General features: G+C 46.3%; 3 protein-coding genes across 5 annotated transcripts in view; 2 read left to right on the plus strand and 1 right to left on the minus strand.

Annotated features, from left to right (window-relative positions):
- The window catches only part of LOC135809213 (FIGNL1-interacting regulator of recombination and mitosis-like), a 34082-nt gene extending 33469 nt beyond the window's left edge, over window positions 1-613 (plus strand). For all 3 annotated transcript variants that reach the window (XM_065322507.1, XM_065322505.1, XM_065322506.1), the window contains one exon: window positions 155-613. In XM_065322507.1, coding sequence (XP_065178579.1) covers window positions 155-373 — 219 coding nt within the window. In that variant the 3' untranslated portion in view covers window positions 374-613. The remainder of the gene's footprint in view (window positions 1-154) is intronic.
- On the minus strand, window positions 309-14276 carry LOC135809215 (actin-related protein 8-like). Its single transcript, XM_065322508.1, has 16 exons — window positions 13834-14276; window positions 12626-12724; window positions 12170-12253; window positions 11462-11569; window positions 9974-10075; window positions 8974-9159; window positions 8221-8331; window positions 7716-7831; window positions 7366-7426; window positions 4829-4921; window positions 3893-3997; window positions 3618-3728; window positions 2784-2931; window positions 2259-2438; window positions 1680-1846; window positions 309-847 (listed from the first exon to the last, which is right to left on the minus strand). The coding sequence occupies exons 1-16, from the start codon at window positions 13909-13911 to the stop codon at window positions 701-703; spliced, it is 1896 nt and encodes a 631-aa protein (XP_065178580.1). The 5' UTR covers window positions 13912-14276; the 3' UTR covers window positions 309-700.
- Window positions 14277-14702: 426 nt separating this feature from the next.
- On the plus strand, window positions 14703-16344 carry LOC135810795 (phospholipid scramblase 1-like). The gene has a single exon (XM_065324232.1). It carries the CDS (start codon window positions 14869-14871, stop codon window positions 15592-15594), a length of 726 nt encoding a protein of 241 aa, XP_065180304.1. The 5' UTR covers window positions 14703-14868; the 3' UTR covers window positions 15595-16344.
- The last annotated feature ends 1704 nt before the right edge of the window (window positions 16345-18048 follow it).

Genomic DNA, 18048 nt, shown 5'->3' on the forward strand with positions numbered 1-18048 from the left:
TGGCAGTGGCATGACCTTTGAATTGTTTGTAGCATCACTGTAGGAAAAAAACGGGCTGTAGTTTTATGTGACAGGTTTGTATTGTGCACTTCTGGTCTTGAAAATGCTGAATTTTCTTTTTGTGCATTTATTGTCCTCTGCCGTCTGCCGCTAGGCTTTAAAGGCCGCTCTGCAGAATCTCAGTTCTAACCTGGGGGTCGTGTCACACTTCCTCGATTCAACAGGTGAACCACTCCCCGACTGGCTCTCCCCACAGCTCACTGCCGCACACGATAGCACAAAGCTTCTCATCGAGAAGGTTGCCAGTATCCGAGAGTGTGCTGCAGTTGGATCGCAACTTGTTCTTGACAGCGAGGGAGAGAGCGATGGATAAATTACGTACAATTCACGGATGTTAAATCACGGAGAGAATGAAACACCTATTAAAGTGACATATACAACATAAAACCATTCAAACATTTGTTTGTGTTTCTGAAAATATGTACAAATTTTCATAACAAGTTCATTAAAATCACAGCTACTAATGTGTGTGTATCATAAAACTGTATACATTTCATGTGAGATTCTTCATGCAAAGATATATTCCAATGTACAAACACGTATATAACGCTGAGTATTTTTCTTGATGGTGTGAGTGTGTTGTGTGTGACTCATGTAGCAGAAGTATGTATACCTAGGGCTAGAAGGGGAAGAAGGAGTGCTATGACCAAACAAATGGGGCACGTTCACGTAAGAGCTGAGGGCCAAATCGCAGCCATTCGTGCGCTCGGATCCACAATTCCTGCGTGTTGTCCAAAAAGCTCAGCACAGCACCACCTTTCCAGCAAATGAAGCGAGCATCTTGATCCTAGTCACCACAACAGTGAACGAAAAGAAAGCATAGCAAAACAATTGTTGTGACCGAGATAGACAAGAGATCCACAGTAAAAGTAAAATACAGGTTGTAAGTGAAATACGACACTTGCCAATGCTTTAAGAGAAATTGTACGAAAAAGCCACGTTGCATCCTAAACAGGTCACACATCAGGAGTATCGTCACCATCCAGTGCCCAGTAGTCTCAGGGCGCACTATGGAATCACTCCGGTGCACCTGTCCTCGAGTGCTACACATTCTGTTATGAGTGCGAGTACTACGACAAACCAATACAAGTTGTATGTGAGACATCTGTACCTTGGCCGTAGTCTTTTGTTCCTGTGGAGCACTCGGTTTGCAACCAAGCCGAGGCCCTATGGTCGGCAAAGATGCCCCTGTCTCTCCCCCACTCCTGTCATTCCGTACGTCCCATCACTGCCTTACTGCTTTGTGCCATCAAATGGTGTGTGGTTATTTGCAGAAAAATAAATGAATACTTGCAGGTATTAAACTAGTACTAAAAACTCTGTGCAGGGCTGCACATTGTATGGTGTGCGATCCTTTATGGCAAGTGTCAGAGGACTTCACATGCCACAACTGTACCAACAATATTAACACTTTAGTTCTACGCTCGGTTTGGTGTATCAGTGACCATGCATGCCCATGTACTCGGTGCAACACGTGTCACACTTGCCGGTAGCAAGCACCACCGAGATGTGAGCGAGGTGTTGAACAGGAGTGGAGGGTGGCGGCATGCTATTAGCACGTACTGCACACAGAGGAAACACAGCTGCAGGGGGCTTTAGCGCTCACTAGTAGTACTCACCTTTGGATTAGCTATGACATCCACCTGTGTGTTGGGCATGCGTGGGATAACGTAGGGCAGCTTGATCTGCAGGCGGGCTCGTAAGGTGTTTGCCATACCGGCCACCATGGAACTACCACCGACTAGTAAGATGCTTTGTAGCATACGCCTCTTCAGCTCATCAGAATCTGTCAGACACATGCACACACACGCACGCACACACACACACACACACACACACACACACACACACACACACACACACACACACACACAACAGATTAAATTTTAGCGAGGAAGGATGGGCAACCTGCTCCAGAGCTGAGATGGTGCCAGGAGGTCAGATCAGCATGCACCCATCTACACATACACAAGCAAATCACACCTTGTCAAAACGAGGGGGCAATTGAGCCATGACAATATCGACCTAAATCATACAAATGTGATGTCCTTGTAGAGGCTAATACCCTATACAAGGTAAATGAACACTTGAAAGCTATGGACAGCACACAAGCAATAACCCATTCAAGGCCACCAGCAGATGTATACAGCGTGTCTCTATCTTACAACCGAGGTCTATGTGTGATCACACAAACTTACGACAAGATTCTATACTGGCTAGGATTAGATTGTCTAGTCCTATTAGTTCATTGTCTGCCAGCTGTTCCTCCGCACGGATCTTAGCAATGCATGCACGTAGGCTGGCATCAGACTGTGGTACTGCTGCTGATGACATCGCACTGTTGTTGCCACCACCAACACTGTTTCCAGCTGTGCTTGCTGTAAACATAAAACGTACACATACACACACATACACACACACGCAGAGGTATGTTACATATGCTAGTATGTGACAACACGCAAATCAGAGTAATCGGAGAGGTTGCTGAAGCTTTACTTGACACTGCTGCATGTAGCAAGAGTTGGCACTGCTCGCCTTTGGACAGGGATAGTGAGGGAGGTGATCTTTCATAAGCTAGCGAAGAAAGCTCAGCATGTCAAAACCCCACACATACACTCTCACAAACAGAGCCTGCAAGTGGCTTACAGCAATGACCAAAAACCAAAGTTGCTATTCCGAGAAGTCGACGGGTCAGCAACTACAGACACAACAAGTCAGCTTACGGGCAGGGCTAGGTGACATGCGTGGCGAATTGGCAATGTCATTTCCGCTGCCAGCCGCACCGCCGGGAGTTGATAGATTACCCGAAGCACCGCCAGCAGGCTTAGGCTTGGTTGGTACTTTAGCAGCTGGTTGAAGCTGAGACTGTACCTGCCAGCAAAATACACACAGAGTACCACAAGACACATAACACAGAAGAGCAAGGTGAACACTGGGCCATTGCAGACAAGGTAACGTCAGAGCAACCAACAGTACCCATCACAGACTAATGTAATGGGATAGTTGATGAATACTGTACTGATCTTGTTCGCAAGCTCAACCACACACAATTGCCACTCATTACATTATGCCTGGTATCTCTGGTAAACAGCAAAGTGCGTAGGCACCATGCAGCATTGGATTTAGAGAACATTGGCCGCAATGCAAAACACATATCACACACAAACACAGCATATAGTCACCTACAGAGAGAGAGAGAGAGAGAGAGAGAGAGAGAGAGAGAGAGAGAGAGAGAGAGAGAGAGAGAGAGAGAGAGAGAGAGAGAGAGAGAGAGAGAGAGAGAGAGAGAGAGAGAGAGAGAGAGAGAGAGAGAGTTAGAGAGAGTTAGAGAGAGTTAGAGAGAGAGAGAGAGAGAGAGAGAGAGAGAGAGAGAGAGAGAGAGAGAGAGAGAGAGAGAGAGAGAGAGAGAGAGAGAGAGAGAGAGAGAGAGGGAGAGAGAGAGAGAGAGAGGGAGAGAGAGAGAGAGAGAGAGAGAGACACACACACACACACACACACTAGCAATAGGCACGTGAAGGATTCCCAGGGAATACACCCGATAGACTGTACAAACTTACATCAGCAAAGTAGCTGTCTGCGAAAAGATCCTCGGGATCATGCGGCGTTGCTGGCGAAAAATGTATGGTCTGGTACGGTGCCAATCCCATCATAGATGGATAAAACAGTCCCTGAACACAGGCAGACACAAGCATACAAGGTACAACAAATATAATTTTTTTAAACTGTACAAGTACGATCAGTGATGGAGAGATTACGGAGCATTTGGTCAGATTACACAGCAATATGACTCTCACCCTACCCAGCTGCTGCATATGCAGCACAATGCACTCACCAGAGCTGCCTTGAATCCCTCATCAGCACACTTCAAGGTAAACATCTTGATCTGCTTCCCAGGTTGGTGTACCTCAAACTCATGACTCACGAGACCATGGATATCCTAATTTTTTGTCAAACAAAAGAAAACAGGGAAAGCAACAGAACAGGCCCACAGAAAACAAAATTTAGCAAAAGAGGACCGGAAGGTTGCCCAAGGTGCTCTGTTCATACCAAGTCCAGCAGGGAACTACTGGAACCACTCTGGGGAGTACCAATACATCACAACAACTACTGCTGCTGCTGCTGGTGATGTCACGGTTACCTTTGTACTTTGAAGTACCCAAACACACTGGCTGGTAAATCATGCATCCACAGCAACACAATCACAACACAAAGCACACAATGCACGCTAGTCATGCAACAGCAACTAAACGCACCCACAAGAAAGAGCTCCACTAATACATAAGCAATACTCAGAATTAGTATACACCATGGTGACCATGGTGACAGCCACATCGCACCACATGTTACACAGAAGAAGTATACCATGGCGTGCCTCAGTGACAGCCACACCAGTATTCTACTGTCATACTCACAACAACAACATTCATGCTTACATATTCACATCATGTGCTTTAGCTTTGGCATGTGACAGACACAGTATGTTTCTACGTATTGCCCATACTGAACTGCTACTCCGTGTGAATCCTGATCAGGAGTTAGTTTGTCCCGGTTTCTATTACTCTTCCACAATGCCTTTAGATGGATTTGCTCATTCATTTTGGGCCTTTCGCTCTCCCTTATTCTCCGTATATGGATATACGACAAGTTGGAGGTCAAAATACATGCACCCCCCCCCCCCCCCTTAGCACCTGCAGCTTATGACTGCATTGTAATGCTAGATTCATACTGAAGTGAGAATAGTCTCATATGCCTTTAATAGCAATCTTACCGGGTCCATGTGACACAAGCTCTCCTTGAGCTGGGTCAGAAGAATACCGTCCAGGCGGCCATGAGGGTTGATCTTCTTGTATGGAAACTTGATCTGTAGCATTCAGTGAAGGAAAGCAAGATAACACTAATGCATTTACGTATACTGGCAAGTACATGTACACCCATTCACACCCACACCTTGATGTTTTACTTCAGAAGTAGCTACAAGCTGATATTCAGTAAAAGTGACACATGTGTAGTTTGTGTACGTGTACTCATATTTTGCTGTCTCTTCTGGGATGACAGCTACGGCACAGCTCAGTGGTTAGAGCATCGCTGGCCTCAGGCAAATGTCCCCGGTTCGAATCCTGGTGGTGACAGTAAAGTTTTCTTCAGACTTCCCATTTGCACCTTTCCCTCAAACCAATGAATACTTGGTGCCAGCACCAAGGTTGACACCATAGCGATGTTGCTCACCAAGGTTGACACCATACTGTAAGACCAGTAATATTAACGAACATTTAATGCTAATGATTTAACGAATATAAAAAATTCGTTAACATTTTAAGTCGATATGTACATGTACAGTCATTTGCCGGTTTTAAGACGGAATTCGTTAGAATTTCACCTCGCTGACGCACAAAAATCCGAAGATCGTTAACTTTAATTGACGCTAAAATATTTGGTCTTACAGTAGCTATGTTGCCAGTGCCAAGGTTGACACCATAGCTACGTTGCTCACCAAGGTGGCACGGCATACCTACAATGTACAAGTAGGTATTCTGTCGTATCAGACACGATTCAAGAGTCTGGGTCCAGGTTTGAAAAGACCAGAATGAGTGGAATGGATAGAATTGCGAGTAGTCAAACGCGGCCATTGGGAGATCCACTTTTAATAGGACAAAGGGGGAGAACTATTTCCATTTCATTGGCGCCCAACGTGGGCTCGATCAAGACTTCTACTTGACCTCAAGTAGTCGAATAATTTGTGCTCGCCGTTTAGATTTTTTTTAAATTCTTTTCTGCGTCTGCGTTTGGCGACTTCGTTACTGGCGTGCTTGGAGATGCGGAGACGGTGGTCGTCAGTCCACACGCTGCTATACGTTTGTGTGAGAGAACTCACTTCGCGCCGTCAACCAGGCGCGCTTCTAATCGGCGATGATGCGGGTGGTCGTTCGTTGCAGTCCACACCATACTCCGGGTGAGTCGCTCCCAGTTGTGTGTTTTGTTGTTGTTGTTGTTAATTCGTTATGGTCCCGTCGCCTCACGTGGTAGAGCCTGAGCATCATGTTGACATACTTGGGGTGGTGCCTCTTGCGCTTTATCTTTTCGCGCTATCGTTCCTAGACCATCAGTCTTTGTGACGGCGAGCTGGTTCTTGTGTCTTTCCTTTTGGTTTTTGCAGTCAGTGAGCGCATATTTGCTATGGTTTGTACTGGCCCAGTTTTCTTGGTTAGGGGATACACTTGGTTTCATCGCTGGGGTAGTCTTTCAGTGAGCGTTTTGTCGTTTTTGTGTCCACTGGCGGGTCTCTCCAGTTCGCCGTGGTGGGCGTCCGATCATGGTGAGCCACGGACTACCCGGTGAGCTGCGGGATCCCTGCGTTGTACTGGTTCACCTTTCGGGTGCTTTTTAGCTGGCGGTACCGACTTGTGCCGGCCAGGGTGGGTAACTTGATGGGTTTTGGCAGGCAGCGGTCCCTGCGTTTTAGAGTCCCTGTTTTCTCCATTTATATTATTTGCGTATGGGTGACCAGTTGTTTGTTTTGTTACTGCTGTCCTCACCATGTACTGATGCTGCTTTACCTGTGTTTCTTTTTTGCCCTGCTTGGCGCACCATACTTGGAACAACAACCGACTGGCCAAGCCGTACAAGGTTGCCATACGCGGATATCCACAAGATCCTGCACCCGTGAAGGCTTCCTCTTCCAACTCGGATCACACATCTCTGGCCACAGCATTCCGATGTCTTATATCTTGTCGTTTGGTTGTGTTTTCCCTTGTTTCTTTTCCCTGAGTCGAGGTCGACTCTCCACAAAGGGGAGGGCTATGTTGCGAAATTGTATTACGAGTATGATTTACGCATGTTGTAGTATTTGGTTCTTGTCTCGTAGAGTCCAGTGTCTGATGTCATACACGGTCTAAGTGTACGTGCGAGTATGATGTGAGGTGTGACGTTTATGGTATGTGGTGTATGCTAGAGTACGCGTTGTCAGAGTGTGAGAATCTGCTTCCGTCTGTGTGAGAGTGGTTATCAAGTGAATGCTGTACATGCGCAGTGCTAGTTTGGTCTGGGAATGAGAGTCATGTGTGATTCGTCCGTGGTCTGGTTGTCTTGGTCTTGGCCATGTGTTCTGTACGTATTAGTCCCTGATTGAAAGAGAGAGCGAGAGAGAGCGAGAGAGAGAGAGAGAGAGAGAGAGAGAGAGAGAAAGCGAGAGAGAGCGAGAGCGAGAGAGAGAGAGAGAGAGAGAGAGAGAGAGAGAGAGAGAGAGAGAGAGAGAGAGAGAGAGAGAGAGAGAGGCATACCATCTATCCAGAAATACATGACAGCTACCTTTTCAAGAATCCACGAAAAGCACCGTGTAATGTCTCGACCACCATAATCTGCACGCAAGCTGCAGTGGCAAAGAGAAGAGATGAAGAGCAAACCAAGTCCACAACCTTGCCTCCACTCCTACTCACCTCCCACAAGCACTTGTAAAGCCGAATATCATATACATGGCCAGCAGTACATAACGTGTGGAACTATACAAATAATTTGGAGGCGGTCAAGAACACCTCCACCACCACCATGCATGCTCCCGATTCACAAAAAAAACTATTTTCTAAATGTTCTCAGTGCTGTTGTTGGTAGTATTACACAAAGCATCGAAGCACCAAAGCAGGTTCGGAGCACATACATACCGTGTGTTCTGTAGAGACAAGCCTTCATCAATGCAGGATACACTGATTGTCTGATCACCAATGTCTACAACACATGAACTGCTGAGGCCAGCACCGTAAGTAGCACACACTGACTCCTGGTCAACCACAGCAAACATACATACATACACGCAAGCAAGAGAAAGCAAACACATGAGTATACATGCAGCCCTAAAGGAAACCAAGCATAACCATATGCACCACCATACACAATGATACACACATGTACACACGCATGCCTGCACACACACACACGCACACACGAACAGACACATACGCACACACACATACACAAAAGCACACACACACGCACACACACACACACACACACAAACACACACACACACAACAGCTTGTACACAAAACCACCGTACATAGCAACAGCATGATCTTCCAGAACAACAGCAGGCTGAGCTGAAGTCAAATACAGTATCGACAACATTCACATGAGAACTGATTTGACTGCTCCTCCTCGCTCTGTACTCACCTGGTGTACAATGACAGCTTCAAATCCCATGCGGATGATGATGAGAGAAATGAGCTCCTTGACGAAGCGATGTTCAAATATATCGGCAATCAGGACAACAACGCTGTAATCCTGAGAATCACACCATCACCGTCACAAGCAAAAACAAAAAAATAACGAAAAAGCAAAGGTACTTGTCCCAGATGAGAGAGAGAGATGTATAGACACTGAGACAAGCAGGAAGAAAGTGTGCGCGTGCGCGCGCGTGTGTGTGTGTCACACACGAGAGAGAAAACACTGAGCTACACAAATAACACTCCTTCTCCAGTCAAAGGACCAAGGAACTACAAGTTACGCTATACTGTCCACTAATACCACTAGTTACTAAACAGTCAGCTCATGCGATAACATTGCACGACACTGACCGACGGTACTGACGTTCTACAACTAACTGGCTAACAGCTCTAGCACATCTTGGATGCGCACTCCAACAGCCTTCCAACTTGGAAGTGTCGTGCAATGTTATAGCATGAGCTGATTGTTTAGTAACTGGTCGTGTTAGTGGACAGTATAGCGTAACTTGTAGTTCCTTGGTCATTTCTCTTTTGTATAAATTAAGCGTTGGCTCTCCATCCGAGTCCATTCTCCAGTCACACCATCAATTTAGCCTCGGATCATATTTCATTTATTTCGCACATTTTGCTTCAGCGCCTCAAGCCTTACACACACAGCGTACACAGTGACACATGAGAGGAATGAAGACTGAAAGCTTACACGAAACTCTTCAGGTGGTATCTCTAAGTATTGTTCAATAGCAGAGCCCCACAGTTTCTCCAGATCATTGAAGATACTCTCCAGAGTGTATTGAGCCGGATAGCCACTGTCACTATTCACATTGAAGTCACTGAAGCGCATCGGCCAGTGAAGGTCGTACGGCGAGCTTGGCTGTACATGCAATGCCTGTGACACACACACACACACACCATACACACATGCACACACACACACACACACGCACACATGCACACACATGCACGCACACACACACACACACACACACACACACACACACACACACACACACACACACACACACACACACACATGCAGAACCACCATGCACAATTATGTACGTCTGTCGCAACAAAAGCATGCACACGATCTGAATGAAACAGAACAAGACTTCAGCTGGCGAATGTGAATCGACCCCCAATGTACACCTGGTCTATACTACATGGTGTGCATCGGAACACAATGGCCAAGACAACTACCTATGCACAACCTATGCCTGCTGGGGTACTAGCATCCAGTTTAGACAGCATGCTGGTGCCCTGAAATGAAGTTGGAGTTATTTTACCAATCAGCCCCGACAACTGAGTATTGGGAACTCAGAGCCAATACACTAACAACCTCATACACGCACATACACGTTTACACACATATACTTATACACTCTTCCATACACGCACACACATTTACACCAGTGACCATAAATACCAATAAAAATCCTGTCCAGCCGGAATGGTCAAAGAGCTCAACGCAAAGAAGGCCTAGACGCCAGTCCCAAGTCGAAAGAAAGTACGCAGTGAGCTCCCAGCCCCTAACCTACAAATGATAAGCTCCCAGCCCCTAACCTACAAATGATAAGCTCCCAGCCCCTAATCTACAAATGATAAGCTCCCAGCCCCTAACCTATAAATGATAACCCAACCACAAGATCAGAGGCAAACCCTCTACTGTCTACACCATGCCAAACAAACCAACTATAGCTCACCTCATCACCGATGACAAAGGCCGGCCTGGCACTGACATCTGTCCATGCAACGGAGTCCTCTCTCAGCACCATCCCAGGGCAAGCTTCATTAGTAGAGATCAGCTACAGCACACAGACAAGATGACGGGTAAGCACAGCCCCAATACAGTGCTGGCCACTTGCTTACAGAGCAACAGCATATACATGTAGAACTGAAAACGATTAGCAGCCACGTGAATAAGCAACATCGGTTGGAAAGACACATATGATGGGAGTGGTTATATAACTACTCCCATCATATATATATTATCAAGAGTACATAAACCAGAGTGTGCAACTCGGGATGGTTCCTGTGGGAGCGTAATTCGTGCACTACGTCATTTCTGACGGCATGGTAAGCCACAGGTATGGTGAAAAGTTGCGTAACCAGTCGCGGTGGTGCAGGTCACTGAGTTTGCCCTGATTTCGGTTTTTTGAGACGGATAGCCTGGTGACTTTACTTGTCGGTGGATGTACGCAGCGTACGTACACAGTCACACAAAACACCGAAATCCTGAAACTGGACGTCTAAAATCAAGCAAACTTGGCTGATTTCCGGGCTATGAAACATGAAAATTTGAGCTGTACGCAAGTCGCGGCTTGGCTGACCTCATCAGGGTGACGTAGTGCACGAACTGCGCTGTTTCAGATCTGATATGCACAGTTGCACACTCTGGTTTATGTACTCTTGATATTATGTAGCACTCAGTAGTCCATCAGCTCTCTATATGTGTTCACTCCTCTGTCTGTCATCACCTGGTTACTTCGTGCCTATATGGCTTTACTGCGACTTTCTCTATATAACTCCAGGTCATTCTCTTTATAGCTCCTGACGCGACTTTCCCTATATATCTCCACTCGGGTCGAGACTTTCTCTGTATGACTCCAACTCAGGTTTTGTATGGAGAAGTTGGCAATCCGAGTTGGAGTCATACAGAGAAAGGCTCAGCCTGAGTGGAGATATATAGGGAAAGTCGCGTCTGGAGCTATATAGAGAATGACCTGAGTTATATAGAGAAAGTCGCAGTGAAGCCATATAGGCACGAAGTAAACAAGTGATGCCATATAGAGACAGTGACGACAAATAGAGAAATGATGCCATACTGAGTGTAACATATAAAAGGCAATCACCAGACACAAGAAAAGATTGGAGAAAGCATACATCAACGTGCAGAAGTGAATACATTCAAAGACCTTGACAGAGTCAGCCCCCACCATCCCTACCCCGGCCTGTACTTGTATCAGCATACAGTATGGCATACATGCCAACATTCGCAAACCTCAGATGGGGACAATGCCATACTAGTAGCTACAGGCTACATATACAATGTAGGTATGAACATGTATACAAACGTAGCTGTGTGGCATGTGACACATGCACTTCTGGGTGCCTATTACCACCCTCCATATCAGGAGGATCCCGGCCAAATCGGGATAGTTGGTAGGTTTGGTATGGTATGCAGCACATACCTGAGACGCAGGCACTTGCTGACGCCGTGCACCGGCATTAGTGCGCAGTGACTTGACAAGCTGGTGTACAGACTGGTATACCTCGTCCTGTTTACTACTCTCATCCTCCTAACATGGATACACACACACACACACACACACACACACACACACACACGCACACACACACACACACACACACACACACACACTCACACACACCCAGGGAAGCAAGCATGAAGAAACACACACCCTATTACTACAAAACTTTTAAAAGAATCTACGAAGTTGGCTTAGAAAACGCTGAGTTACCTGGCAAGTTGTTACCGTACGTCAGCGCCGTTAAAGCCAAGGCCTTATATTCGAAACACTGCTGCTTTCCTAGCTATGTTAGATGCAAAATGACTCACCCACTACGCCATGCCGTAAAAGTCAGTCCACACAGAAATTTCAATTTAAATCCACTCGTTCACCCTTCCTGTGGGGCTGTAAGTTTGTTAGTACACTATTTACTCCTTCATTTTTACAAAGCATACTTCAAATGTCATTTCATTTATGAAGTCCATGGCTTTATAACTGAGGCTGGCTTTATAATCGAATATACCTCCATGGCTTTAAAGGTGCGGACATACGGTAACAAGAAGGGAGCAGCAGGATCCAACCTCAGTGGCACAGTCACAAACAAAAATTTCACAGAGCAGAAGATAATTTTGCCACAACGTTACTCACCGAGACTTCTCTGCTGATTCCAATGACATCGTCTGGTACGCGGTCTTCATCATTCGCAGTGTCAGTGCGACGAATAGCAATCACCTGAGCGTGACCAATGTTAAACAGCATTCAAAAAAAAATCAAGGAATGAGTACTACTACATGTAGTATAGAACAGTAAGGCTCAATAAGCACTGAAGTGTACTGCACAGTAGTCTTGCATAGAAGTCACAGCGCGTGTGCATTGTGGGAGAATTTCCCGGGCTTGTACGAGAAAAAAACATGCTTCTATACGAGATTGGAATTTGGAACAAGCCAAAGAGGTGACCTGCGGCTGCCCCTGAGAACAGATGAGCACCACATCCCAGCAAGTACATGACATTGTACAGTACATTGTAGTTGTAAATGCCACCAAGGTATTCCAGTGCCATGAGCTCCTGCCTGGCATGCCAGAGCACAGAACACACAGACTTACGTGAGGGATACTGCGCGGGAACGGGTCAAGTTGCTTGCCAAGCCGCAAGAATGCAGAGCCAGGGTGAAGGATGATCACCTTAGCACCGTTATCCATTGCCTACACCGGCACCAGTGCACAAAGATTGAAAATAAAATTTAAAAAATTGCACAGGTTCGCGTACAGGGCGTGCACCGAGATAAACATACACAAAACGTTACCATGGTTATGCTCTGGCCTAGTTTCTCGCGATCATAGTACGCCACAGTGGGTCAAATACGGCACTGCATGGCCATGGGATGTTTTAACAACATCTACAGGATCAGTGTTCATGAGCATCCAGCTCTTCCAGTTTTCCTGTTTGTCCTACAGCGGGCCCAAGTCCACAACCAAGGAGCAAACGCTAAATTCGCTTGTCAAGAGACCATGTTCAACCATTTAAAGTTTTAAACTGCAATGTAGCATGCAAGTAAGTTGATGAACACTGGAAGCTGCATGGCCACAGTCAAGACACACATGCTGCATGCCAACACTCCAGTCGAGCTCCCACACACTGTACGAAAACAAAATTTCAAACACTCCATCACAGCTCGTTTCTGGCTTTAATTTCGTCATGAAACCTCTCTGTTGAAACTAAATTAAATAGTTGCTGAAAGCTTTAACAGTATGCTAAAACGAATGGAATGTTCATACAGTAAAGTAACTACATGTATATTGTAGTTGGGCAAGGTGAAATCTGACCCAACGTGCAAAGCCCTGGATCAGTTCACATTATATCACTATATTTGTTGAGGTACAATTATACAACATCAAGCAGTACTTTTCATACCACCTCCACAGTGTCAAGGGCGAGCAAGCCAGGGGCGCTAAATACTAAAATAGTAAAGATGCACTTTTGGTCAGCCGATAATTTTCACCCAACACAGTTATAGTTGGATGTTGACGGCCGGCAATGCTATTTTGGTCAACTTTGATTTCTCTGCTGAATAATGGTATACAATGGTGTACTGGTATTCAATTCGCAGTGAGATGAACCTACTTAACAAGACGGTTGTCGACTTGAATAACAGGACTTCTCATTACTGAACGTACCAAGTCAATTATTGTGTACATGCAGTCACTCTAAACGCATGACCCTGTTTTAACGGTGAGTACGAGTGTGAAGAAATTATCCCAAGCTGCATCTACTTCTAGATTTATAAAGGTCTACGGGCAGTGCTTCTCCTAACCTGCTCATACTCAGGGGCTGCAGTTACGGTCGCTGGGCCCGCTTGGGCAGGTGCCTTCTTCTCTCCTTTCTTCGGCATCGTTGCACGTTGAACACTGGTACGGAGCGGGCCTCAATAACGATGATCTACATCCTCTGAAACCTCTTCTAATGTCGGTAGAATTAGTGCTATCTGCTGTTTGCAAGGTGCTTGTGTTGAGTCAAGTATTAATCTAAATTGATTCAAAGCTCAACAATATTGAAAGGGCCAGAACAACAACTCAAGCCCAGCGCCACAAATCCGTTCGCGAGTTCACACGATGCCTGCCACAACTGAATCAAAGCAACACGCCTGCCACCCTGGTTCACGCACTAGTAAGTGTAGTGGTAGATCGATGGAAGAGAGATAAATATTCCCACTTCGAAAATATTGTAGATGCGATCGTGAGTGCAAGTGGTTGCATGCATAGCTTTCACAGAATCACAGGCACAGAGCAGAGATGACCTTCTTGACTTTTTTGAGTTTTGAACTGTGTAGTGCGAGATAAATAAAGCGAAGAAGGGACGCTTTCAGTCGCCATATCTGTTGTCACGGTAACTCACTTTCGTGCTCGTGACGTATGGTCCAAAGTCCACCGCGTACCAGATACTGCGACCTGCGACGCGCGTACCCGGGTACCCACCCAGTCACCAGGGCCCACTCAGCTGATCACTGGCTGCACTCGTGCTCGCGCGATCGCGTAGTCTGATCTGTGCGCTGAGCTTCCAGATGGCGGACATGACATCCATATGCAAAGCATCCGCGGGGTCATGCGGGATGACGTTTTCGCAATTTCCGCCCAATCAAGGAGAAGAAAAAACGATAATGCGTACATAAGCCATCTCTCTCAGTATATGGATCCGTACGAACACGTAAACCGGTCTACCTCTTCGAAATAATTCCTTTTGCTTTTGCTTTTGCTTCTTGTCATCATAAACTGGTTTCAGTATCTTGAGTAAGCAGAACTTGCTATTAAAAGGCAGTAAGAGTAGGTGATTTCTCAACCTAAGTAGAACTATGGCAGCCCCTCCACAATGGATGCCCGCACCGCAGGTGGACCCCAATTGCCCCAAGGGCTTGGAATATTTGACGCAAATCGACCAATTGGTCGTCAAACAACAGGTTGAGTTGCTTGAGGCCTTCACAGACTACGAGGGTGCCAACAAATACAACATCTTTAATACGTTGGGCCAGCAAGTGTACTTTGCTGCAGAACAGTCCAATTGTTTGGAAAGACAGTGCTGCTTGAACGCCAGGTCCTTCGAGATGCGTATAGTGGATAACCTTCAAGCCGAAGTCATGATAATCAAACGTCCACTGCGCTGTACTTCATCTTGCTACTGCTGTGCATCTTGGAGACAGTTCATGTCAGTGGAGAGTCCACCGGGCAACACAATCGGTTATATCCAAGCTGAACTGTCTTTTGTCAACCCCAGCTTTCTTATCCTAGGACCTAACATGGAACCGCAGCTGAGAATTCAGGCACCATGTTTTGGCCATGGCTGCTGTACATGTGAACCCAAGTACAAGGTCCAAACGCTCGATGAGCAAGAGATTGGCCTGATCCAGAAAAAATGGTCTGGCTTCGCCAAGGAAGCGTTCACGGAGGCCGACAACTTCAGCATCAATTTCCCAATGGATCTGGATGTGAAAGTGAAGGCCGTACTCATGGGTGCATTGTTCATGATCGACTTCCTCTACTTTGAAAAGAGCTCGCATGACGACGATAGTGGTGGCTACTAAGGTCCGCTAGGACAAAGCGGTTGAAACAGATACTGCCTACTGGTCTTGAGCGACTCCCAGTGACCTACCTGTGCCTAGCTAACCCACAGACACGGAACTGACCCACCTAAGCAGACTTGATCCGGCTAACATGAGACCAATGGACTTGGAGTTATAAAGTATACACTGACTTGTTCTCTTATAGATTGTAACAGATAATATTTGCAGACAGGGAGTGAGAAGGATAATCCCCACATCGACTCATCTCCCTGATATCCTCATCCTCCTCCTTCCCCATAGCCCGTGGAAGAATTCCTAGCAGCATAGTGAGATCATCAACGTATCTGTTATGTGTTATGAAGCTTTCATTAAATTTTGGTAACTATTAGGTTTTACAGAGTGTAAATCCGGTGTTGCGTAACCGTCACTAATCCTGAGCCCGCTGTCGATCAGCCACTTCTTATCTGCTATTCCCATAACGTCATTTTGTTTCCCTTGTCTTAGTTTGCTTGCTTCGTCCATTATTGTTACGAGTAAGTAGATGTGATGTTTAGGAATGATTTCGGTTGCGTAATCAATTATTATTTTCAATAGTCCTCCTCTAATCTCGTCTTCTCTCCTCTCTCTCTCTCTCTCTCTCTCTCTCTCTCTCTCTCTCTCTCTCTCTCTCTCTCTCTCCATTGTTTGTGTGTCTCTTCCTCTACGCTTCTCTTTGTCTTGCTTCTTTTGTCACATTAGATCTCTCAGTGCCGTGTGCTTTGCCCGATCAAACTCTCCTTCCCTCTGTTCCCTCTGACTATTGTTTTTGTCTTACAGTGTTTACTACTACACTGTAGTCTGTACATGTTCATGCCGGGCTGATGAGTGGCGAGGTGCCTGCTCTGTTCGCAGAAGGGTATCTCATGAGGGAATACACACTGGACTGGGGAGTAGCTTTTGCAAGTAAGTAGAATACAGTACTGTCGGTCGCCGAAGAAGGGGGGGGGGGGGGGGTGGTCAGCCTCCTAGCCTGGACCGTTTTTATTTTCATGTACCGTATTTCCCCGAATATGAGTCACACTTTTTTTATCCTTTAACCCTTTACCGTTTTAGGTATTTGTACAGCAAAAACCGACCGTCATTGTTCATGCCGTAACTTTTTTATTTTTCACTTTTATTATGTACAAAATGGGGTGATTCTGAAAGTAAAAACCCTCAGGAATGCGATGCAACAACTTTCAAGTCCAGAAAACGAACACAGATTTCACTATTTAGCACTAATAATTATTTGAATTTATTGCCGATCGGGCAAACTGTTGCAATATGCAATAAATCAGATCCTTGCACTGGAGTGGCTCCCTCAGGTAAGTGGATACTAGGTTCGTTCTCTGGGTGGAATGCAGGAGTGTTACCAGTCACAGCGGTGTCAGCATTGTCCCAAGTATTGCAAATATCGACTAGTGCAGGTTGCACCGCTGGCTGTACATACAATGTAGTACCTGTGCACCACGACCTCTACCGTGACGACGGCCTATTCCACGGCCGAATCCTCTCTCTCTGCCACGTCCCCTTCCACCATTAGTGGCACTCATCTCAGCGACACTGTCGTCGCCTGTGACATCCTTGTCACTCTCACTGGCGCTGCTTTCACTCGCCATGTCATCGTCGCGGTCGTCGTCAGAATAAATATTTTCAACAGGATTGTCTGGCTCCACAAACTCATCTTCGCTGGATGAGGCAGCGACAGAGTCGTCAGGAAGGGTCTCCAGAAGCGAAACAGCTTGCTCCGCGTCCATGGCTTGCACAGCAGGGCAGACAGTCGTGAGGCCAGCTCAAGCAAAAGTCGAAATAATCTGCAGGCAATACCAAAAGTCGCAGGGTACGCACTTTTCCCAAAGCGCATTTTTCAAGTCGCGATTTTCGCGATTTTTTATATTGCATCACACAAAAAAATTGTCGGCACCCTCTGCGCGTACATCTTGGCTACCAGTAGGGAAAATCCCAGCTCTCTGCGGTGAACCAGTCCAGCGCTGTGCGCATAGAAGTCATCGACCGCGAGCGGTCGAAATTTGTACGTACAAACGGTAAAGGGTTAAAGTGGAAACATAAAAACAATATGACATGGACCTGAAAGTAGCGTGTGACTCACAATCAAGCATGACTTACTGTTACAATCGGGGAAACACGGGGCATGTATTACTGTTTGTAGTAAACTCCTGAGCTAGGGTTTACCAACATCTTTATTTACAAGACAAACAACAGAACAGCTAGTAGAAGTCCGAACAAAGAAGTGAGGTGAGTAGAGCTACCACAAGCCACATAGGCCCGAGCCCCCAAGTACTCGTCTGTGTATGGAAGGATGGAAAGTGTGGCGCGTGCGTGGGTACAAAGGGGTGCATTCATGCGTGGTTCATACAGACGTGTGAAAGCAGCACTGCGGAGTTCATGCAGAGGTGTGAAAGCAGCTCTCACGCACAGTTATGAATACAAGAGAGA

The sequence above is a fragment of the Sycon ciliatum genome, chromosome 2 (genome assembly GCF_964019385.1).
Source record: "Sycon ciliatum chromosome 2, ocSycCili1.1, whole genome shotgun sequence".
NCBI lineage: Eukaryota > Metazoa > Porifera > Calcarea > Leucosolenida > Sycettidae > Sycon > Sycon ciliatum.

Bases quoted from the DNA above. Each gene is read 5' to 3' on its own strand.
- LOC135809215 (XM_065322508.1), bottom strand. From the start codon at position 13,911: ATGCCGAAGAAAGGAGAGAAGAAGGCACCTGCCCAAGCGGGCCCAGCG. The intron at 10,076-11,461 runs GTATGTGCTGCA...TGTGTGCTGTAG, and splicing joins AGCAAGTGCCTGCGTCTCAG to CTGATCTCTACTAATGAAGC. The intron at 1,847-2,258 runs GTAAGTTTGTGT...TGTGTCTGACAG, and splicing joins AGCCAGTATAGAATCTTGTC to ATTCTGATGAGCTGAAGAGG.
- LOC135810795 (XM_065324232.1), top strand. From the start codon at position 14,869: ATGGCAGCCCCTCCACAATGGATGCCCGCACCGCAGGTGGACCCCAAT.